Consider the following 22,476-nt stretch of genomic DNA (forward strand, 5'->3'; position numbering starts at 1 on the left):
CCAACAACACTGGTTACACCATGTTCTCTGGGAGCAGGAGACGAACAGCAAGGCTGGCCTCCGAGGAGAAGGGGTGGGAGGCACCTCCCGGTCTGTCCTGAAAGCAGAGATCGGTGGTGGCGTCAGAAGCAATAGTGGTGACGGTTGCGGGTAGTCCGTGCTTTAACCCTACAGGTGCCCCAGACTCCAGCTTCTGGCAAAAATGCTCTGGTGTCCCCTCCCCAGGGCTGGGGACAACCAGGCCACAGAGAGTGGAGCAGACTGGAAGCTGCTGCTGCCTGGAGTCATGAGGCTTGGAACAGGCCCTGAGAGGATGATTCTTGGTGGTCTAGTGCCCGCCTCACTGACTGCAGTGCAGACCGTCCCCGTGTTGGAGGGGCTGTGGGCAGAGAAGCCACTCTAGACTCTGGTCCCATCATGGACTCTGTTCTGAGCACAGGAGATGACTGGGGAGGGGTCAGGCATTGGAACTCAGGTCTAGGGAACCATTTGCAGCCCCCTGGACTGTCTACATTTTGGTGGCCAGTCTCTGACTCTCCCTGTCACTATTCCACAGCTCTTCAGTGCTTGGCTTAATTCTGTCCCGAGAGCTTCGTTGTCCTGTGAATAGGATGAGACAAATCCCAGGCCTAGGCCCGCACCGGAGGAAGGGCAGCGTGGTGACTGCTCTGCTCTTTGACCTGTGGCTGCTGGAGGATGAGCGCCCTCACCCGCACCCCACACCCCCGCCCCCGGTCCCCACAAGGCCAGGCATGTTGCACACTCTAGCTCTCCACCCACCCACCCACCCCAGCAGGCAGCTTCTCCCTGGCCCAGCCCAGGAAAGAAAGAGCAGGCTCCACTTCCCAGGTTTTCCTTTCCCTTTCCCCACCGCACATACCAGCCTTTCTGAGCTTGACTATAGCCTCCCGCTGTCCCACACCCCTTCGCTCCATAAGGTGAGGGATTGGCTGAGCTCAAGTGAACCTGATCTCAGTCCCCTTGGTAGAAATCCAATCAGAATGGTGTCTTCTACCCTCACGTGTACCCGAGAGTCACTTGGATGCTTGTCAGCCAGACAGATGTCTGGGTGCTGCTCAGACTTGTCAGTCTGGAGATCTAGGAGTTGGCATGGCTCTTAGGAGGAGGTCAGCTGGAACCCACTTCACCGGGAGAAATTTGGATGTTAAGAGGGGCCGGGACCTCAATGAAGCCACACTGGAAGGAAGTCTTGTTCTCAGAAACATGAATTGTCAGCACCCCAGAGAGGATGTCTCTCTATTGACTTCCGTCATCCAGAACCTCAAAGACTAATGGACTAGCCACAAGTCCAGTTTGTTCAAGTTCAGCAACAGTCAAGTCACAGGGGTTGGGGCTCTGTCGGCTCAGAAGTGGCTGCATCAGGGCCCCTGTGTATTTGTTTGAAGGCACAGCTCCTAGGAGGCAGGTTCCTCTCTTTATTTCCAAGTCCCTGGGTGGTGTTTCCCTGCAACATCTTTTTGCAATTTAGCGGTGCTTTTCACACCTTTGACTCCCCTCTGTCAGACAGTTGTTTTAATAAAAGTTTTGTTAGAATAAGACACTTGACTGCCAGAATTCCTGCCAGAATATGATAAATAGACAAGCCCCTGAGGTTTGGAGTTTAAGTGGAAACCCCATAAATGCAGAAACTTTGTGCAGTTCACAGCTTGTCCACATGTCAGAGCAACCCTAAATCACTTTAGTTCACAAGTACAAACAAAATTCCTCTTCTTATTCTTTGATCCTGAAAGAAAAGCACATTTTTTTCCTGACAGATGCACAGTCCATGCCTAACTGGTTTAAGGAAGGACTCTGTGTACTAATCCTAGCTGCAGAGCCAGCAGAATCCCTCTGGACCATCCCCTGATGGCCTGGTTTGTGCTATTAAGGAATTTCACTGGAACAATAATAATATAGTAGCCACTGTTTTTTGAATGAATATTATCGTGGCAAGCATCCCTCTACATGCTTTTACATAATTAACTCATTTAATACAGCTGTGATCTACACAAGGACATGGAGTTTTAAACACATTATTAAAGAATAATAAAATACACAAAGTACATATATCATAAACGTACAGTTCCATGAATTTTTATGAACTGAATACCAAAATCAACCAGCACAAAGATCACAAAACACTATTACCACCTCCTCCACACATTCTACAGAAAGAATAGGGATTTTGGTCTACTTTGTTCACTGCTCGATCCCCAGTGATTAATACAGCCCCTGGCACAGAGTAGCTGCTTCCCCCCAGCTCCCTGCCGCACTGCAGGGCTCATGGGATCTTAGTTCCTCCACCAGGGATCAAACCCAAGCCCTTGGCAGTGAAAGCTCAGAGTCCTAACCACTGGACCACCGGGGAATTCCCAGAGTAGCTACTTAAATATCTGTTGAATGAGTGGAGCACAGAAAGGTCAAATAACTTGCCCAGACCACACGTTTAGGAAGTGAGCCAGCCAGGTTATGAACCCAGAAAGAATGGCTTCAGTGTCCTGTGATGTAGCCTCTGACATAGAGCTTTGCAGCCACAGCTGGTTGGCTCGTCCACCCTCCTCCCCTTACCTGGCTCTCCAGAAGGCAGACCAGTTGCTGACCAGTAGTCTATTTATGTTTTCAGAGTTTAAGGCTGGACATGCAGTTAAAAGTGAATTAACCTTCAAGTCTTTCTCCCTGTTCAAAACTTACAGTTGTGTGTACAGCTTAAAGGCAGCTTGGGGGCTTCCCTGGTGGCTCAGTGGTAAAGAATCCGCCTGCATATGCAGGGGAGACAGGTTAGATTCCTGATCTGGGAAGATCCCATATGCTGTGGAGAAACTAAGCCTGTGAACCACTCTTATTTTCAGTTGAGTCAACCTATAAATTGATTTATATTCTATGACTTTACCGTCCTCTGCCTAGGGCCTCAGATTTGGGTTATCTAACATTCACAGTGACTAACCAAGTAAAATAAAAGGCAGTTTTGATATATTTCAGTGGGCAGAGGACATGGACAAATAATTTAGCAATGAAGGACTGCAATTACTTGGTACATTTTGGTGGTAATTAAAGAAGATTACAACAATTAGATACAATTTTCTACCCAGTGAGATATCCATGAATAATATCTTCATGTAGAGAAGTGTTGAAACAAACATTTGTTTTGGGTGACAGTATCAATAGAAAAATTCCATTTGGAAAATGATTCCATCATAACCATCTACATGTTCACTCTTTTGAAAAATTATGGGTGCATTTTAAATGTTCACAACTCAGGGAGTGATTAAACAAGTCACAGCACCTCCTCTCGGTGTAGCCAAAAATGATGCTCAATGCCAGGTAATTTATGGTCAGGAGAAGAAAGTATGCTTTTGATAGTTAAAAGTAAAAAGAAAGAAAAGAGGTCCATGAGATTTTATACGTACTGTGATCTTGACTTTTTTTTTAATGCTTCTGAATGAGAAAGAAATCAAATAATTACTAACTTCAGAACAAAAGTCTTATCTTTGAAATGAAAAGTACATTTAGAAGCTATAATTTTTTAATAAAAAAAGAAACTATATATATTTTTAAAATCCAAATTTATTATCAGCATTCATATTATTTTAAAAAAAAATCCCATTATAAACTCCTCAGTACAATGGCTTTTTAAGCATGTGGCCAAAGACCTATCTGTAGTGTAGGGTGAGCACAAGACTCCACTACCTGGGAATGGGCAGGCCCATCTGAGGTCCTTTGTGTGCTAATATTTTCTATTGAAAGGTAAGAATGATTACATATCTTTGGGGTTCCTCCAGCTCCAGGATTCTATAGATGGTAAAAGTGGGAGGGGATTGGAGGGTCCTTTGTTCTAAATTCCATATCTTGGCTCTTTACTTCCTTGCTGTGTGTTGGCTGCTCTCTCGTTGTGGTGCGTGAGCTTCTCATAGTGGCGGCTTCCCTTACTGCGGAACACAGGCTCTAGGTAAGTGGGCTCAGTAGTTGTGGTCCAGGGGCTTAGTTGCCCTGAGGCATGTGGGGTCTTCCCAGATCAGACATTGAACCAGTGTCCCTTGCATTGCAAGGTGGATTCTTAATCACTAGCGTTAGAAGCCCCATCCTGGCTCTTTCTGAAGCCAGAACAAAGACAGGTGGGGAAGGCTGTTCTTACTCTCTTGGGGTTCCCTGGGTAGCATCATTTTTCTGGGTACCATCCACCTCAGTGCAGGGTCTTGTCCCAGGAAGAGACCTTCTGCTTTGGGAAGGAAGGGTGGATGTACACTAATCAAGGCAAAAGACCAATTTATGAAATGACAATGAACAATGTGATAGCAAGAGCACTGGACACTCCTAGCCCTGACCCTGGACTTCCCACTCTGTGGGCACCTCCGTGGAAAGCAGTTGGTCTTTAGAAGGGCGCGTGGTTGGAGAGGAATTTGAACCAGACTGCATCTGAGGCATTTCAAGAAAAGGCTTGATGCCTCACCTACTGGATAGAGGAGCACCTGCCCCCAGCTGGGTGGAATTGGGCCAGAACCGCTCCTGGACTTGAATGGCCGAGCCAGCATTATCCCCCTTCCTTCTTTCCCTAGCTGACCAGCCCCTCCTTCAGCTGGACAGTCCTTCTTTAGATATGCTAATACCTTTTCCTCCTCTGCTACAAACGGTTCAGCCCTGGGCGCTCTTCTCTGCGGACTCAAGTTTCTTTCCAGCCTGGGGTTGGGTTGGAGCGGGCATTCTCACTGCTGCCCTTTTCCTGCCCCGCCTCCCCGGCCCTCCAGAGACCTGGGTTGAGTGGGCCGGGGCCTTGGGAGGGTCCTTTCCCGCCGAAGGATGGTCCGGAGGGCCGGATCTTCAGGCAGGCGGGAACGGCTCGTCCAGGACTGCCAGGCCGCGCCCTCCCCGCGGCCCCGGGCCAAGCGCCCGGCAGGGGCGTGCCCACGCGCTCACCTACCATTGGGCAGGTGGGGCGGCCGGCGCTCTAGCAGGGGCCGCATTATAAATGGGGAGCTGGAGCCGGTGGCGGCGGCGGCGGCGGCGGAGCCAAGCGCGTCGCAGGATGGTGGACAGTGTGTACCGGACCCGCTCCCTGGGGGTGGCGGCTGAAGGGCTTCCGGACCAGTACGCGGACGGAGAGGCGGCGCGCGTGTGGCAGCTCTACATCGGGGACACCTGCAGCCGCACCGCGGAGTACAAGGCCTGGCTGCTCGGGCTGCTGCGCCAGCACGGCTGCCAGCGGGTGCTCGACGTGGCCTGCGGCACCGGGTGAGCGCGGGCGGGGCCCCAGGGACCGCAGTGAGCGTGAGCGGAGGGCGGACAGGGGACCCGGGTGAGCGGGAACCCGGGGAACCGAGCAGATGGGGGTCGGCTTGGCCTGGGCAGCCGGGCCGCAGGACCACGGGCGGGCACGTCGGGGCAGCCTCCTCCGCCGACCCGGGAGCCGGGGCTGGGGCGCGACGCCAGGGCGGGGAATGAGTGTTTGCCCAGGCAGAACGGGCAGGACGGGGCCGAAGAGAGCCAGGATGAGAGCGAGGGTGTGGGCACAGCGGATGGGGAAGGCGGGTTCGCCAGGGCGGCGGCCCAAGGACCGGGTTTTGGGGCCAGCCTCACATAAGGTTGAATCTGGCTCCAGCGGCAGCGTTCACACTTAACACTTGTTCAACGTGGTGTGCCTCCGCCAAAGCACTGTGCCAGGTGTTTCTGACATCAGTTTTTTAAATCCTTACAAAACCCCATGAGGTAAGTAGTGATAGCTATTTACGGCTGCAGAAATTTGGCCTCAGAGAGGTAAAGGTGGAACGAAGATGTGGACCCTGGTTGGCTAAGGTCTGGCTTGTGCTCTGAACCACCATCTGGCAGTTCCCTGGTGGCCTAGTGGTTAGGATTCTGAGGTTTCACTGCCCAGGGCCCGGGTTCAATAGCTGGTGGGGGAACTGAGATCCTGCAAGCCTCATTGGACTGCCAAAAACAGAAAGAAAAAAGCCCACCATGCTACACCACCTCCTGTGCGCAAGTTACTTAACTTGCAGGAGCTTCCGTTTGCCCCATCTCTCAAATAGGGATAACACCACCTACCTTACTGGATTGCCATGAGGATTTTTTTTTTAATTACTTATTTTTGCTGTACCAAGTCTTCATTGTGGGGCACAGACTTCTCTCGCTGCAGTATGTGAGATCTTAAGTTTCCCTATCAGGGATCCAACCTGGGCGCCCTGCACTAGGAGTGCAGAATCTTATCCACTGAACCACCAGGGAAGCCCCTGGACTGCAACAGGGATTAACGCACATTTGTATAATACCTGACTTGGTGCTGAAAAACAAAAAAGAAAAAGTTACCACCGGGTGATAAGAAACAGATTTGCCAGATCACTTGAGGTCAGCGGAGAGAGCCTGGGGACAGGAAACAGAGGAGTGGACTCTGAAGACTGGAGGAGATAAGAGTGTCCCACACAGGGCCTCCTCCTGTTTGCCTTTCCAGGCCTCCCTGACTGCCCCTCTCTGTCATTCCTGGTCCTGCCCAGGGTGGACTCCATCATGCTGGTGGAAGAGGGCTTCACCGTGACAAGCGTGGATGCCAGTGACAAGATGCTGAAGTATGCTCTCAAGGAGCGCTGGAGCAGGAGGCACGACCCTGCCTTTGACAAGTGGGGTACGTGGGTGGTCCAGCCAGGCGTCCTCAGTTCTCTCTGCTCCTTTATTAACTGTGGTGGGGAGTTGTTTTCCACAAAGGAGGAAATCACTGTCATTTCCCTGAAAAGGGAGGCTTACACACCAGAATGAGGTACTGAGAATGAGGGGCTAGTTTTAACTATGTTTATAGTGTCCTGTGAAAGTTGCTCAGTTGTGTTCGACTGTTTGCGACCCCATGGACTATACAGTCCATGGAATTCTCCAGGCCAGGATACTGGAGTGGGTAGCAGTTCCCTTCTCCAGGGGATCTTCCCAACCCTGGGATTGAACCCAGGTCTCCCGCATTGCAGGCAGATTTTTTTTTTTTTTACCGACTGAGCCACCAGGGAAGCCCATCTTGGACAGTGGGCTTGTCCTGGACAGTGGGCAGTGTGCTGTCCCCCAAAATAAAAACCCATGAGCACAGAGCCCTCCTTCCCAACCATGGTTTCCTCCCTGGACACCTCATCCCCTTCACCCTCCATGTCCATAATGATCCCCTCCCCCTGACCGGATGGGGAGTCCCTGTGTGTGTCTTGAAGGGGAAACTGAGGCAGGACTGCCCTTGGTGGAGGTGGGTGCCACCCTGAGGCTCTTCCTCTCCCTGGCCCCCAGTCATTGAAGAAGCTAACTGGATGACTCTGGACAAAGACGTGCTCCAACCACCAGGGGGTGGCTTCGATGCTGTCATCTGCCTTGGAAACAGTTTTGCCCACTTGCCAGACTGCAAAGGTGAGAGAGGGTGTGGCCTTGGGAGTGGAACCTGCTTTGAACTATACCCTTTCCAGACCCCTGGGGAGGAGAAAGACGGGAGGGAGACTGGCGCTGGGGCCCTGAGCAGACGCAGCCTCTCTGTCCCTGCCTGGTTCAGGGGACCAGAGCGAGCACCGGCTGGCCCTGAGGAACATCGCGAGCATGGTGAGGTCGGGGGGCGTGCTGGTTATTGACCATCGCAACTACGACCACATCCTCAGCACAGGGTGCGCACCCCCAGGAAAAAACATCTACTATAAGGTGGGGCCCCCTGGGGAGGGCAGGCCCAGGGCGGGAGGTGTGGTCCTGGGGTCCCGGCCTCGTGGTAGTTGCAGAGGTTGACACAGCTGGCAACACTGCCTGCAGAGTGACCTGACCAAGGACATCACGACGTCAGTGCTGACCGTGAACAACAAGGCCCACATGGTGACCCTGGATTACACGGTGCAGGTGCCGGGGACCAGCCAGAGTGGTTCTCCTGGCCTGAGGTACCGACTTGGCGAGGCGGGGCTGGGGGTGGGGGAGGGTGCCGAGACCACCAGTCCTCATGGCGGGGTCGGGGCTCTGTTGCAGTAAGTTCCGGCTCTCCTACTACCCTCACTGTCTGGCATCCTTTACGGAGTTGCTTCGAACAGCCTTCGAGGGCAAGTGCCAGCACAGCGTCCTGGGCGACTTCAAACCTTACAAGCCGGGCCAGGCCTACATCCCCTGCTATTTCATCCACGTGCTCAAGAAGACGGCCTGAGTGAGGCCTCGGCTCCCACCCTCTGCCCCGGTGCTGCCAGGCTCTGTCTGGGGAGGAGGGGACCGGTGGCTCCACACCGAGTGTGACCCCGCTGTGTGGATCCTGGGGGTGTGGGGAGGGGCAGACTGCCACTGGGTCAGGAGGACGGAAGGCTGAACAATACAGTCTGTGCCTTTCCAGGTCCTGTTCCCCTTGTGTTCATGTCAGAAGGATGAGGCTCTGGGGGTTTGCGCCTCCACAGCCCTGCTCATCCCCACACCGACCTTTCAGACCGCAACTCCAGCAGGGGGCAGCATACACTTTATTTTCAGCCCCAGATGGGGCTTCTCCGGTGGCTCAGCTGGTGAAGAATCCGCCTGCAATGCGGAAGATTTGGGTTTTGAACCCTGGGTTGGGAAGATCCCCTGGAGAAGGGAACGGCTTCCCACTCCAGTATTCTTGCCTGGAGAATTCCATGGACAGAGGAGCCTGGCAGGCTACAGTCCATGGGGTCGCAAAGAGTCGGACGTGACTGAGTGACTTCCACGCTTCCCACCGGGGCTTCCCTCAGGACCTGACCCCTCCTCCTGAGCAGAGGGGCCTGAGGGTTGGAGCTGGCCTGGAGGGCGGACAGGTCCAAAGAGGGTGCGTCCTGAGCTCTCCTGGGGCTCCCATGGCACTTAGCACCCAGGGGGTCGCCTGGAGGTAGGCAGCGTTCAGGTGGGCGGGTGGCGACTTTTGGTCTCTCAGGTCTCCGTGAGCCCATGGGCAGGTCCCAGGCAGCAGGGGGCTCCTAGCAGGCGGCAAACTTTCGTTGGACGCGCTTGTATCGGAGCAGCTCGTGCTCGCTGACTGAGGGCTGCAGCCGGGCAGCGGCCTGAAGCAGGTCCTCCATGGTGAGCAGCAAGGCCGAGCTCCCGGGCTCCAGGCCTGGGGGTGACAAGGGGAGGTGAGGATAGCTGGGGCACGGAGGCTGTGGTCTCTGCCCGAGCAGGGGAGCACCCTGGGTAGGCACCTTCTTGCCTGGAGTCCCCCAAGGGTCAACAGACCCTCCTCTGAAATCCAGAACCAGGCCTGGCGCCCACTAGGTTTCTAGTTGACCTCTGGGCCGGGGGAGCGGCTCACCTTCCTCCAGGTCCCGAACTCGGCGTTTGACGGCGGCTGTCATGGCGTCGGAGCATAGGGAATAGAGATCCGCGCCCGTCAGCTGGGGCGGGCAGTGGTCTAGGACGTCCACCAGGCTCACAGAGGGCTCCAGCCTGAACCTATTATAGGGATACAGGAAAGAAAGAGTCTTACTTGGCTTCCCTGACTCCATCAGAAGGCATCCTTGACCAGCTTATTGTGGACTTTGCACTCATCTCCTAACCATCCCAAGGCCCAAGCCCCTGGGGACGAGGGGGGTCTCCCTCTAATGGGGCATACTTGCGTGTGATGGCACTCAGAACACGGAGCTGGGAGGCACGGTCCTCGTTCACCCCAACAAACACCAGCTTGTCAAACCTTTAGGGAGATAGGTGGGTGTCAGGGAGCCCGGCCATGAGGGTGGAGAGGCAGAGACGGGTCGAGGGACAAGCCCAGAGGGGCCTGGTGGAGGTGAGAGGGATGGGGCGCACACCTGCCGGGCCGCAGGAGGGCGGGGTCCAGCAGGTCTGGTCTGTTGGTGGCTCCGATCACAAACACATCCTGGGTGCTGTGAAGCCCGTCCAGCTCGGCCAGGAGCTGAGACACCACCCTGCAAAGGAGGGAGTGAAAGCGAGAGGGTGCGCGGTACATCCTCACCCTCTCCCCTCCATGGGGTGCCCCTCTGCAGGCTGTCTCCACAGGGCCCCCTGCCCGGTCGTGGCCTGTGGACCCTCCCACCCTGGCCTCCGTCTCCTCAAAGCCCCACACCCAGTTCCATGGCCCCTTTTAGCTTCTGCTACATGATCAAAGAACCAGAAGGGCAGGAACCCTTTGGGCGGCAAATACTAGTACAACCTGTCTCACATCCCTCCATCTTGGACCCCAGAGTCCTGGCTCAGACCCCCACCTGTCCATCACACCTCCAGAGTCTCCACTTCGCCCCCGATTTGGGGCCAAGGAGTCCAGTTCATCAAAGAAGATGATGCACGGTGCTGCGGCCCTGGCCCGGGCAAACACTGAGGAGAGAGGGGCCCATAGGATGGGGAAGCCCGGCGGGGTGGGGGTTAGATGTCAGGAGATGGGGAGGGCAACCCAGGTTGACAGCTGATCACTAGCACTTCAGGCAGAGGCCCCTCCAGGCAGGAACCTGACCCGGGGAGAGGAAGACTACTGGTGACGGCCAGCAGCCCAAGGGCTCTCCCTCCACCCCCACTCACTCACCTTCCCGTACATTCTCCTCGCTTTGGCCCACATACATGTTGATGAGCTCAGGCCCTTTCACGCTGAGGGAGGGGTAGGAGAGGGTGAGACTCTTCAGACACAGAACCACAGAACTGACCTCCTGGCCACCCCCTTCCTGCTCCCCAGCCAGCTGTAGCCCCCAGTTCACCCGCCCTCCCGGCCAAGCCCGGTCGGCACCTGAGGAAGGTGAGGCTGCACTCTGTGGCCACCGCCTTGGCCAGGAGGGTCTTGCCCGTGCCAGGGGGACCGTGCAGCAGAAGGCCGGAGCGCCTCAGGCCTAGGCTGAGCAGCTCAGGGTGCTCCAGAGGAAGCTGAATCGTCTCCAGAATCTCCTTCTTCACCTCTTGCAGCCCGCCCACATCGTGCCAGGATACTGAGGGGATCTAGGAGATGGGAAAGGCGTGGCTGGGCACCGGCTGGTGGAGGGTGCTCCAGTCGGTGGAGGGTGCTCCGGTCCCACCCCCACAGGCCTCGAGTGTCTACCCTGGGGGCTCCGACGGCTTGGGAGTGAGCGGCCTGCAGCTGCTCCAGCGCCTGCCCGAAGTCCTCAGCCAGGAGAGGGAAGCCTGCTGCACACAGCTCCCCCTCATCCTCCTCACTCAAGCCGCCGGCCCAGCTGCAAAGAGAAACCCAGGGAGGCCTGTGAAGGACCAGCCCCGAGGCCTCCTTCCCACCGGGGCCCTCACCTTCCTCCCTTCCTCTCCAGCCCCTGCCCGCCCAGACTGCCTCTTGCCCTGCCTGCGCCCAGCTTCCTTACCCTGAGTTCTTAATCCTGGTGCAGGCTGCCCGGCTGCTGTGGGTCAAAAGGGCGTAGAGATCCCCCACCACAAAGCCCTGGGGAAGCACAGGAGAGGACACATGAGCAGGGCACAGCAGGCAGGCACCCTTGAGAAAAGGGGAGGGGCAGTCCCTGGCTGGTGCAAAGGCCCAGCACTGAAGCCTCAAGTTTTCTACCCTCACTTACGTGGCAGCAGGACTGCCCCCCAACAGAGAGTATGGGGAAGCCAGCACCCCGTCGGGGTACTCACCGCACACCGCCGCGCCAGCTGTGCCAGGTTCACCTCTTGGCCCAGGGGGAGGTGGGCAGTGAGGGCCCGGAGGATGCTGAGCCGCTGCGCCTCCGCCAGCACGGGCACCTCCAGCTCATGAGGAAATGCCGTTTGCACATCTGCAGGCAGGTCCTGGGCCCGGCTGGTGGTGGCCACGACCATCAGGGGAGGGCAGCTGCGGACAGGGAGTGGGTATTGAGGGAGGGAAGGCGGCCAGCAGCTCCTGAGTGCAGCCTTGTCCCGAGGCTGGTGCAGGAGGGTGGCTGGGGGGCAGGGATGGGAGAGGGAGGTGGGAGCCCCAAAGCCTCCCAGATCGGGCATCTCGCCACACAAAGGGAGCTCAATGAGGGCAGAGGCTGTGCTTTAGCATTCCCCAAGAAACAGCCCATGGCTTAGTCAGTAAAGAATCTGCCTACAATGCAAGAGACCCGGGTGCAATCCCTGGGTTGGGAAGATCCCCTGGAGAAGGGAATGGCAACCCACTCCAGTATTCCTGCCTGGGAAATCCCATCGACAGAGGAGCCTGGTGGGCTACAGTCCATGGAGTCGCAGAGTTGGACACGAAAGAGCAACTAAGCACATATAAGAAATAGCAGGGCCCGCACCCTCCTCCCTCTGGGCATTCCCACCCCCTCAGCTCAGGGCTGCCTGGAGAGCAGCCAGGTGGGATGTCTGAGAAGCCACTGAGGGGGTGGGGGAGAGGGCTGGGCCCCACTACTTTCCCCGCTCAGTGCTGGATGCTACCTGGAGAGCGGGTCTTCATCCAGGAGGAGGTGACGCAGTGTGGCCACCACCCGGGTGTCCTCGCCTAGCCCATCACGGTCCCGCCCCAGCAGGTCCACGGCTGTCAGCAAAAGAACCACAGGCCGGCAGCACTGGGCCCGGGAGAAAGTGGCCTGCAGTTTTGTCTCCACAGCACCGCTACTGTCTGCACAGAGGCTGGAGCAGGGCACCTAGGGAGGGGGTCCCAATGGGCCTGTGAGCAAGGGAAGGGGCAGACATGAACAGGGCAGGAGAATGGGGGGAGGGGTCAGGAGGTGCAAGCCGCCTTTTAGGAGGGTGGGGATGGGGGAGGAACATAACACTGGCCAAGCCCTAACTGTTCTTTTCCCTAACCACATTCCCTGGACGGCCCACCAAAACCTTGGCGGTGTCCTCTTTTTAAAATAATTAATCTTATTTTTGGCTGCACTGGGTCTTCCTTGCTGTGCATGGGCTTACTTTGCAGCAAGTGGGGGCTACTCTCTAGTTGCAGCACGCAGGCTTCCCATTGCGGTGGCTTCTCTTGTTGCAGAGCACGGGCTCTAGGGCACGTGGGTTTCAGTAGTTGTGGCGCACGGGCTGAGTTGCTCTGCAGCATGTGGGATCTTCCTGCATCAGGGATCAAACTTGTGTGCCCTTCATTGGCAGACAGATTCTTAACCACTGGACCACCAAGGAAGTCCCAGAGTGTCCTCCTTCTTGAGAGCATCTCTCAGTAGCTCAGCATCACGGGACTATGCCTGATCCACTGGCCCAATGGGCTGAAGTGGTAGAGCCCAGCTAGTGGTCAGAGGGGAGAGGGAGAATCTGGGCTGCGGAGGACATGGAGTTGGGGTCTACTCTCCAGGGACCCTCACCTTCAATAAGTGGAGCCCAAGGCGGCTGCAGGCGGCAGCGACTGCGGTGGTCTTCCCACTGCCCGGGGGGCCCCGTAGAAGGACACTGCCAGTCCCTGTCAGCAGGGCACCCCTGCAACCAGAGAACAGACATTTGCTTCCTCCATCCTGCCCAGAAGGGAGTCCCCAGTGACACAGGCCCCCTTGGGTCCAGAAAGCAGATACTCTCCTTGAGGCACCCCTCCCTGCCAGGGCCGTCACTACATGTTGAGGCCATCTTTCCCATACCACCAATGGAATTCTGGCAGGGGCCTGGGGCATATCCAGCAGACTAAATTCTTTTTGTCAACAGTGAAGCCTTGGCTGTTCTGTCTGCTCTGGATTGTATGGAGGGAATTAGAGAGGGGTCTGTGGCTACATGTGGGCCAGTGGTATGAGGACCTTGTCTTTCAGGGCCCAGGTGGTGAAGGTTGGGATGACTAGTGGGCTCCCCAAGGGAAGGGCAGCCTCAGAGACAAATGACCCTGGTGGAGAGTCTCCCTCCACAGCTGACCTTGGAGGGCAGAGGTTACTCCAGAAAAGAAGTCTGGAAATTTGCTTACGGGCGGGACATGGGCTAGTGGCCTGGGCCCGATGGTTGGAGGGAGGCCCACCCAATCCCACCATGGCCAGGGCATCAGGCACTGCTTGTCTGGCCTGCTGCTCCTCCAGGGATGCTCCAGGCAGGCTTCTCTCACACCGAAGCTGCAGCCTCCTCACTCACCCTGGCTGGAGGCGAGGCTTCAGGGCGGCACAGAGCTCGGTCACTAAGGCCTCCAGGCCTGGAGGAGACAAGCTGCTCCAGGGAGTGGAGTCCCCTGAAGGAAGCCTTGGAACGAGGCTCAGGGTAGAACCCACCTGTGAAAGGTGGGAGGAAGCTTTAGTTTCTAGAAGTTCTTTTTAATTTACTTTATTGAAATACGGTTGATTTACAATGTGGTGTTACTTTCTACCGTACGGCATAGTGATTCAGTTATACACGTATATAAAAGTTTGCATCTACTAATCCCAAACTCCCACTCCATGCCTTCCCCAACTCCTTCCCCCTTGGCAGCCACAAGTTTGTTCTCTAGAAGTTCTTTCTGCTCCTTTCCCCAGGTCAACCCCCACCACCAGGGCCTCACCAAGTACAAGGAGGTATGGGTGGTGTCGGCTAAGTAGGCTCTGGCTTGCCCATCTGGAGCCTCCCCAACTGTTTTCTTCACTTTAAAAAACATCTCTTGCCACCTGCAAGGAAAGAGGCCCAATGAACCCCAGATCCAGAGCCCATATCCACCCCTCCTTAAGGGCAAGGTGCTGTCTCAATCAGAGGTCCGCGGCAGGGACAAATGGAAGAGCAGCGCAAAGAAATGCCCCCCAGATGTGGCGGAGGTGGAGAGGAACCAGGGGATGCGGTGGTAAAGGAAAGCAGGTGGTCCTCTTTGTCTCTCTGACGGGGTCATACACACATTGAGAGCAGGAGCTGTGACGGTCCTCGGCACCCCTCATACCAATATCACCTGAGGGTGTGTTTCTCTTGCCTACTCACTCCGATGAGAGAAGCCACTGCCGCACCAAGCAGTGACCATCTGACCGTTTTCACTAGCTTTAGAACGCAGACTCTCCCTCAAATATGCACCCACCAAAAAAAAAAAAATGTACCCACCAAGGCCACCTAAAACCTCAAAAGAAAGAGTCCTTCAGCTCTTACTCAGTCACCCACAAGATCTAATTGCAAGCAGATTTCCTTCATAATGACATTTAGTGATTAACGATTCTCTATTTTGGCTGTACATTAGAATTATCTGTGAAAACTTTAAAGAAAAAACATCAACATCTCTCACATACTGTGATTCCATTCACTAGATTAGTGGTTGCCAGAAGCGGAGGGAAGGAGGGAATGAGGAGTGACTGCTAGTGGGTGGGGGTTGCTTTCTGGGGTGAGGAAAATGTTTTGGAATTAGTGATGCTGATGGCACAGCCTTGAATATACTAAAAGTCACTGAATTACATACTTTAGAAGTGCGAATTTTATGGTATGTGAATTATATCTGAATTTTACAATTAACATTTTCCTTTCTTTGGAGGGAAAAAAAAAAGACTGCACAGGGTCTAGCCTCACCCTCATTCTGCTCTAATAGGTCTGGGGTGGGGCTCAGGGATTTTTATTTTTCAAAAGCTTCCAGCCATAACGAGGGCTGTGCAGTCACTGGGTAGTATTAGAGTGAGCTAGCCTTACTCAACCTACGAGGGGGGCGAGGGTAGCAGACAGCAATTACTAGTTCAGTTTTCCAGATACAGAGAGGAACTACTCCCGTCTTTAATCCTCAGGCAGCACGGCAACGGCAGAGCCTGGGCCTCTTTCAGGTCTAACTGGGGTACAAATTCCTTTGCTCAGTGTCCCACAGTCACACAGCTGCTCCCTCTGGCAGCAGAGATGGGTGGGGGTGGGAACGCCTTCAGGTGGAAGGGGAGGCATACTAGGTTAGGAACTGCCACCAGAGGCACTGATTGTGATAAGAACTGCAACATAAGGAAAGCTGTCCCACTGGTTTTTTCTGTTTGTTTGGTTGGCTGCACCGTGTGGTTGGTGGCGTTTTAGTTCCCCAACCAAGGATTGAACCCAGCCCTGGCACTGAAAACACTGAGTCTTTACCACTGGACTACCAGGGAATTCCTGTCCTACTGCCATTCATTAGAAATAAGTGTGGTGTTAGTTGCTCAGGCATGTCTGACTCATTGAGACCCCACTGACTGTAGCTCGCCAGGCTCCTCTGTCCATGGGAGTCTCCAGGCAGCAATACTGGAGTGGGTTGCCATTCCCATCTCCAAGGGATCTTCCCAACCCAGGAATCGAACCTGGCTCTCACGCATTGCAGGCAGATTCTCTACTGTCTGAAACACCAGGGAAGCCCATAAATAAGTGATGGGTGGGTCTACAACCTAGACTCTCAATCAGGCTGAACCACCTCAGTCAGATGCAGCTGGCAGCCAGTGGAATCCAAGGAGGAAGAGCACTGGGGCAGGGAGACATGCCCACCTCTCCCCTCCCAACCCCCCCCGCCCCCACTTTCGGTCCATGGAGAGTGGATGAGCTACCTTAGTGAGGTGGGCCAGACCTCTGAACATATCTGGACACTGCTGGGAAACACGTGGTTGCGTTCCTGAGAGCCAGACGGCAGACAGTGGAGCTCGATCCCCGCCCCCACCCTGGTGTGGGAGGTGGAGCACAGGAGAGTACAGACGGGCTGCATCACCCGCCGTGGACTTCCGTGCCAGGGATCAGGGGAGCCTCCATCCAGGGAGCCTCTTACCAAGTCCAGGGAGTAGGGGGTACAGCACTCATCTCTGTCCTTGGACCCATCTGCCCACCCGGCCCTGTTTTTCCAAACCCACCCAGAGGTAAGAACTATGTGCTCAGCACCCAGAGGAGGGACGCAGGTCTCCAAGGGGCCAGTATGGTGGAGGTCCAGAAACAGGACTGGCTTGCTGGTCTGTCTCGGGAGGGTCGAGTGCCTGTTTTCCTTTCAAAGTACAAAAGGTGGGCATTCTGCAGCTTTCCTACAGAGAGCTAGCTCATAGACAGTTGCTCTATTTAAGATGGACTTCCCAGGTGGCAGAGTGGTAAAGAATTCGCCTGCCAATGCAGGAGATACAAGACACATGGGTTCAATCCTTGGGTCAGGAAATCCCCTGGAGCAGGACATGGCAACCTACTCCAGTATTCTTGCCTGGAAAATTCCATGGACAGAGGAGCCTGGTGGGCTACAGTCCACGGGGTCACCAAGAGCTGGACACGACTGAGCACACACACACACAAGATGGAAAACAGAAGTGGGAAGTGGTGGAGAGCAGCCGGGCATTCTCTACCAGGCTCCAGTTGTAAATTTGATGGGAAAGCTCAAAGAAGCACCCTGGAGCACTAAATGGAATTACACATGGCACCACCAGGCCCCTCCTCTGGGTACCACAGCCCTGAAATTGGAGAGACTGAGCACTGGCCAGAACCAAGCTCTGAATGTTGACCAAAGCTGAATTAGATACTCCAAACAAGGCACCGCTCTCTTAGCAGAGGACCCAGGCTGGCTTGGCCTGAGACCCTGGGCATGATGGTTCTTGTGCCCGTTTCTGCAGGGGGGTCCCACCACCTCACTGGGATTTCCTGGAAAGTTGGGTTAGTGTCTTCTTCTTCTAAAAAATCCTTATAGGAAATCCATCTGGGGGTAAGAAGCTACACATTTTCCCCCTTCACATAAAGCCAAGCAGTCTCTGAATTCTGAATTTTTTTTGGCTGCGCCGTGTGGTATATGGGATCTTAGTTCCCCCGTCAGGGATCGAACCTGCTCCCCCTGCATTGGGAGCGCAGTCTTAACCATGGGAAGTCCTTGCCTTACCATTTCATATGCAGTGTCTGCAGTCAGAATCAACAGGAGGAGGAGAAAGGTTGGCCTCCTTGTTTGGGGTCCCTGGCTCAGTTATGCTCTCTTTCTCACTCTCTGTTGAGGATACGAAAAGACAGCAGGCCTCTCAAGGGCAAATCCCTTCCTCTCCTGTCTTGGGAGACAAGACTGAAGAGCAGCATGTGCACACTCCATCCATTAGAGCAGAAATCATGATGGTGCTTGGGCTCCTCCGGCTCAGTGTACGGGAGGTGTGGCCCAAACAACACTGGTTGAGAATGGAAAGCAGGGCTTCCCCGGTGGCTCAGTAGCAAACAATCCACCTGCCAATGCAGGAGACATGCATCTGACCCCTAGTGAGGGAAGATCCCATATGCCGTGGAGCAACTAAGCCCGTGTGGCACAACTATTGAGCCCATGCTCCAGAGCTGGGGAGCCACAACTACTGAAGCCTGCATGCCCCAGAGTGTGTGCTCTGCAACAAGAGAAGCCGCTGCAAAGAGAAGTTAGTGCACCACAACTTGACAGTAGCCCCCGCTTTCTACAGCTCGAGAAAAGTCCACATAGTAATGCAGACCCAGCATAGCCAAAAAAGAAAATAAACAAATAAAATTATTTTAAAAAGAATGGAAAGCAGGGGGGACTTCCCTGGAGATTCAGTGGTTAAAACTCTGAGCTTCCACTGTAGGGGCTGTGAGTTCAATTCCTGGTTGGGGGAGTTCCCCATGCCACGAGGTGCAGCCAAAAAAAAAAAAAGAAAGTGAGGACTCCCACCTTGGACTAGGCCATTAAACCATCCTTAGTGCTTTACTATACCTAGGACCACCAATCAGTTTGAGGATAAACACCTCCCAAAGCCAGTAGGCAGTGGCTCTTAATTCTCTTTTCAGTCACACGCCTATTTGAGAACATGAAGAGAGTAGGTACCTCCTCTCCCGAAAAACATGCATGACAACAACAAAATGTTCTTATGCACAGAATTATTCCATTCAACTTGAGGACTCCTGCAGGCGGGTTAAGAATCCCAGCTGCAGGAGAGGAGGCAGCTCCATACCTGGGCAGTTTTTCTGGGCTTCCTTCCAGGATCTCTACTTGCCCAACTGTTGGCACACACAGGACATCCCCTTCCTGGACTGCCCTGTAACACAGTGGTAGCCCTAGTCAGCTCACAATGGGAATTAATAGCAGGCATCTGACATATCCCCACATGCCCCACCCCCTCAACCTTCAGACTGTTTCTCAGGGGCCTACTGCCCACCCAGAGATCCCAAGCAGTTGTCCAGAGAACAAGCCTGACCCAGAAAGAGCTTTGGGACACGGCAGAGAGGGGATCAGAGACCAGAGAGAGGGGCAAAGCAGGATCCTGGCTTTTTATGGGGCCTCCTCAAATCAAAGTGGTTTCTCAATCTAGAATGTCTGGATTTACCCTCCTGGCCCAGATTTCTCTTGTCTATCTGACACACCAGGAGGCTTCTAGCCACCATACTGCCTTAAACTGTGGCTTCTTAAAATCAGAGGCTCTCTGATATCTGAATCTCAGGCCTGGGATAGAGGGAGTTCATTGAGGGTGGAGTGCTAACCTCCTGCAAGGGGGAAGTGGCTAACCTGGGTGTCTGAAAGTGCCGGTAAAGGACAAGGTCATAGTTTCCATTAGTGCTGTAGTGAGGAGACGACACAATTTCGATGTGTAACTCTTTTGCAAATGGAGGCCCAGGCAGCACTGAGCAGCTTCCTTTGTCTTCAGGGGTGCTGGAGCCCTCCAAATACCTCTGTGAGAGAAATAGCCACCACCTTAGAACCTTCTCCCAAGGACTCAGGCTCTGCCCAGTCTCTTAGCAACCAACACTTCTTCTACTTCCATCCTTTATCCTTCCCATAACCACAAGGGTTGTGGAACAGGAGACCTAAGAGAGTAGAGCTGAAGACCTACATCTCCCTTAGAAAACAGAAACCTCTCCTTCTAATGGGCACCTGGAAGAGACTTCTGACTCTGACTTTCCTGACTCTAGCTCCAAAAAGTTCAGTGATGATAACCATTCTGTGACACCTTTATACTGGACCAGAGCCAGTGAAATGATAAAGACATTTAATTCCCACAAGTCATTTGAGTGACATCAGGCAGCCACTGGAAATGTTAATTGGATATTAGCGAGGACACTGAATTCGGGTTCCAGTTAAAGGACATGATCTCCCTGAAGCTGAAAGGGCTGGGTCAGGTGAATGAGCTCCTGTCTGAGTTCTCCAGTATTTTTCCTCCATTTAGAAGGAAAGCCACACCTGACTCTCATTCATGCATATCTTTTATCTCTTCTTGACGTCCCACAGCACTAACTGGCTATGCCAGTATTACCTAATATAACTTTCTACAGTGATAGAAACGTTCTATATTTACTTGTGGCTACTCAACATTCAACATGTGACTAAAGCAATCAAACAACTGAATTTTTTACTTTACTTACTTTCAGTTGATTTAAAGAACCACCCAGGGGCTCGCAGCTTTTGTATTGGTCAGTGTAGACCTAAATCATAGATTCAGGTGCTTAATTAAACAGTAGACTATATTTGTCCCCCTGAACACAATTATCTTCTTGAAGTAAGTTCCTTAAAGGTAGAAAGCAAAAACTCCTCTTGGATGTATTTAATCTAATATTAAAATTAAACACCAAGCACTAAGGATAATAAAAAGCCCTTCCCTTCAAGGACAATATACAATTGAGAATTAAATAGAGTACGTGATCATAACAAAACTATAAAATAAAAGCTCTCTGAAAGGTACAAAATGCTATAGGAAGAAGTGATGTTAAATTTGTGGTGTGAGATTTTGCAAGGCTTTAAGAAGGAAGTGGCATCTGTAGAAGGGCCTTGAAGGAGCAGGAGGTTAAAAGAATAAGAAGGAACTTGAAGTCAAGGACAGCATGAACAAAAGATGGAAGTATGATCTTCCATACTATCCAATACAATACTGGATGTGCGTGCGTGCGTTCTCATTCACATCCAACTTCCACCAGGCTCCTCTGTCCATTGGATTTTACAAGCAAGAATACTGGAGTAGGTTGCCATTTCCTCCTCCAAGGCATCTTCCTGACCCAGGGATCAAACCTACGTCTCCTGCATTGGCAGGTGGATTTCCGGCGACCTGGGAAGCCCACAATACTGGATACATTGCAACAATTTAACAAATAACTGATTAGATTTAGTTGGTTACTACAGGTGGTAATTTGGCTGTAATTCTCACCTTTCATCCGAATAATGAAAGCCCTTCCCATGCACCAACATGTTTTAATTGTAGAGAATGGATAAATAAGGCTAAGAGGTGTTAAGGGAAAAGTCCAAGCTCTAAGGAGTAAAGGATCCAAATTTTACAGCTCTCATCTTCCAATTCAGTTAAGGCAAAGAAGAGGAGATAAAGAGGAAGCATTCCTGATCTCAGTCCTGTATCCTACCTGGATTTTGAGCTCTCCCACGTCCAGGGGATCACAGCCGAGATTAAAAGCCAGAGTGGCAGGCACGAGGGCCAGTCCGTCAGCGAGAGGCTCTCCCGGCTGCCCAGAGCCGGGTCCCAGTCTTTCAGAGAGATCCCAGCGAGGCTCTAGGACTTGGACTGTGGCCAAATGTGGCTGGGAAGTGTTCGATGACTCTCCAGCCCGGGTCACCCACACCCATTCGCCCTGGAAGAGGCCGAGGCTGCGGAGACAGCTCCGGCTCACCCCCAGTGCATCTCCAGTCCCTCCCAGGACTCCCCTTAGTCGCCGGACTGTGCCAGAGGCCGCAAAGGAGGACACCACCGGCGGGAGAGGGAGCCGGCTGCTGTTCTCAGCCTCTGGACCCAGTTTGGCCCGCCCACGGAGCTCAGTCACAGCTAGTCGCGTCCCTGGACCCAGCAACCCTTGCAACGCCGGCCGCGTCTCCAGCACCCGCGGTCCAGGCAGCGGCAGGGTCTCTCCGCGCCGCACCAGCAACGGCCCGACTCTCGGTCCGAGTCCGGGCCCAGAAGAGGTGCCAAGCAGCGCCCAGCCCAGCGACGGGGGCCGCCGCACCGGCCGCGCCCGCACCCACGCCCCGGAGCCCAGAGCCAGGAGCTGCAGCAGCGCGCGGCTAACCAGCAGCTGCGGGGGCCCCGGGCCCTGCTCTTCGGTGCCCGTGCCGGGTCCCTCCAGGGCGGCCACCAGCAGCGCCGGCCCTGCCGGGCTCTCCCCTGCAGGCCTCAGCGCCAGCACTAGGCCCAGCCCTGCCGCAGGCCACGGGCCCCCGGGCGGCAGCAGCACCGCCAAAGGGGGTGTCTCGGTCGGGAAAGGCTCCAGGACTCGCAAGACTGCCAGCGCCATGGTGACAGGAGACCAAAGAGCACAGCGAAGCAGTGCGCCTTCCCGAGCCTGAGAGCTAGACGTCCAGACGGCTCACACGCCGCTTCCGCTTCCGGCAGGGGCGGCCCTAGGGAAGTGGGCGGAGCGTCGGGTGCAAGGGCGTGCTCCAGGAGGGTGAGCTGCGCCTTGGGTCGATCCGAACGGTGCCTCGGTGGCAGTAACACAGTCACTGTGGTCGGGTCGTCTACGCACACCGCTTGTGAGGCGTGTGTACAGGGATTTACTTTCCGCGCCTGCCTGGGGAGTGACGTCTGTCAACTAACCTCCCCATGGGCATGTCCTCAACAGTTTATTGAATGATCAGTGAAGGATCATTGTGCCCCGGACCAAACTTGGCCCACTGCTGGGAGCTGTGGGTGGAGTGTTTAGGAAGGTATCCACTCGTGGAAGTGTAGACACAGAGGTTTGGAGGTTTGCGGGAAGGTTGCAGGAGGGAGTGGTAGGGTTATATGTCTCAGACAGGCTTTTGGATGTGGAGTGGCTGCTGGCTGAATTACTGCAAGGATTCATGTAGCCCTGTGGTGCTTGGTACTGCCACACCTATTCCAACACATCCTACACAAAGCCCACGTT

General features: G+C 54.3%; 2 protein-coding genes across 8 annotated transcripts; one reads left to right on the top strand and one right to left on the bottom strand.

Moving 5' to 3' along the window:
- Nucleotides 1–3,841: 3,841 nt before the first annotated feature.
- On the top strand, nucleotides 3,842–8,307 carry GNMT (glycine N-methyltransferase). Of its 4 annotated transcripts, none has more exons than XM_081518740.1 (7): nucleotides 3,842–3,946; nucleotides 4,554–5,226; nucleotides 6,483–6,610; nucleotides 7,246–7,362; nucleotides 7,502–7,644; nucleotides 7,750–7,871; nucleotides 7,957–8,307. In XM_081518740.1, exons 2-7 carry the CDS (start codon nucleotides 4,964–4,966, stop codon nucleotides 8,126–8,128), a joined length of 945 nt encoding a protein of 314 aa, XP_081374866.1. In that variant the 5' UTR covers nucleotides 3,842–3,946; nucleotides 4,554–4,963; the 3' UTR covers nucleotides 8,129–8,307. The 4 variants fall into 4 exon arrangements, with proteins under 4 accessions (XP_081374866.1, XP_081374867.1, XP_081374868.1 ...); XM_081518741.1 differs by having other exon boundaries at nucleotides 4,926–5,226; XM_081518742.1 differs by having other exon boundaries at nucleotides 3,842–5,226; nucleotides 7,246–7,372; nucleotides 7,554–7,644.
- Nucleotides 8,308–8,411: 104 nt separating this feature from the next.
- On the bottom strand, nucleotides 8,412–21,957 carry PEX6 (peroxisomal biogenesis factor 6). Of its 4 annotated transcripts, none has more exons than XR_014061843.1 (18): nucleotides 20,983–21,957; nucleotides 19,145–19,308; nucleotides 18,594–18,677; nucleotides 14,285–14,387; nucleotides 13,885–14,018; nucleotides 13,143–13,254; nucleotides 12,268–12,476; nucleotides 11,503–11,698; nucleotides 11,232–11,308; nucleotides 10,958–11,090; nucleotides 10,652–10,857; nucleotides 10,454–10,515; nucleotides 10,140–10,248; nucleotides 9,726–9,842; nucleotides 9,533–9,610; nucleotides 9,233–9,372; nucleotides 8,571–9,037; nucleotides 8,412–8,484 (listed from the first exon to the last, which is right to left on the bottom strand). XR_014061843.1 is itself a non-coding variant. In XM_081518714.1 (18 exons), exons 1-18 carry the CDS (start codon nucleotides 21,862–21,864, stop codon nucleotides 8,901–8,903), a joined length of 3,003 nt encoding a protein of 1,000 aa, XP_081374840.1. In that variant the 5' UTR covers nucleotides 21,865–21,957; the 3' UTR covers nucleotides 8,412–8,900. The 4 variants fall into 4 exon arrangements, 3 of the variants coding, with proteins under 3 accessions (XP_081374840.1, XP_081374842.1, XP_081374841.1); XM_081518714.1 differs by adding an exon at nucleotides 19,999–20,058 and having other exon boundaries at nucleotides 8,412–9,037; XM_081518716.1 differs by having other exon boundaries at nucleotides 8,412–9,037; nucleotides 21,247–21,957.
- Between the last annotated feature and the right edge of the window lie 519 nt (nucleotides 21,958–22,476).

The sequence above is a fragment of the Giraffa tippelskirchi genome, chromosome 8, assembly GCF_054371585.1.
Source record: "Giraffa tippelskirchi isolate mGirTip1 chromosome 8, T2T-mGirTip1v1.2.pri, whole genome shotgun sequence".
Classification (NCBI taxonomy): Eukaryota; Metazoa; Chordata; class Mammalia; order Artiodactyla; family Giraffidae; genus Giraffa; species Giraffa tippelskirchi.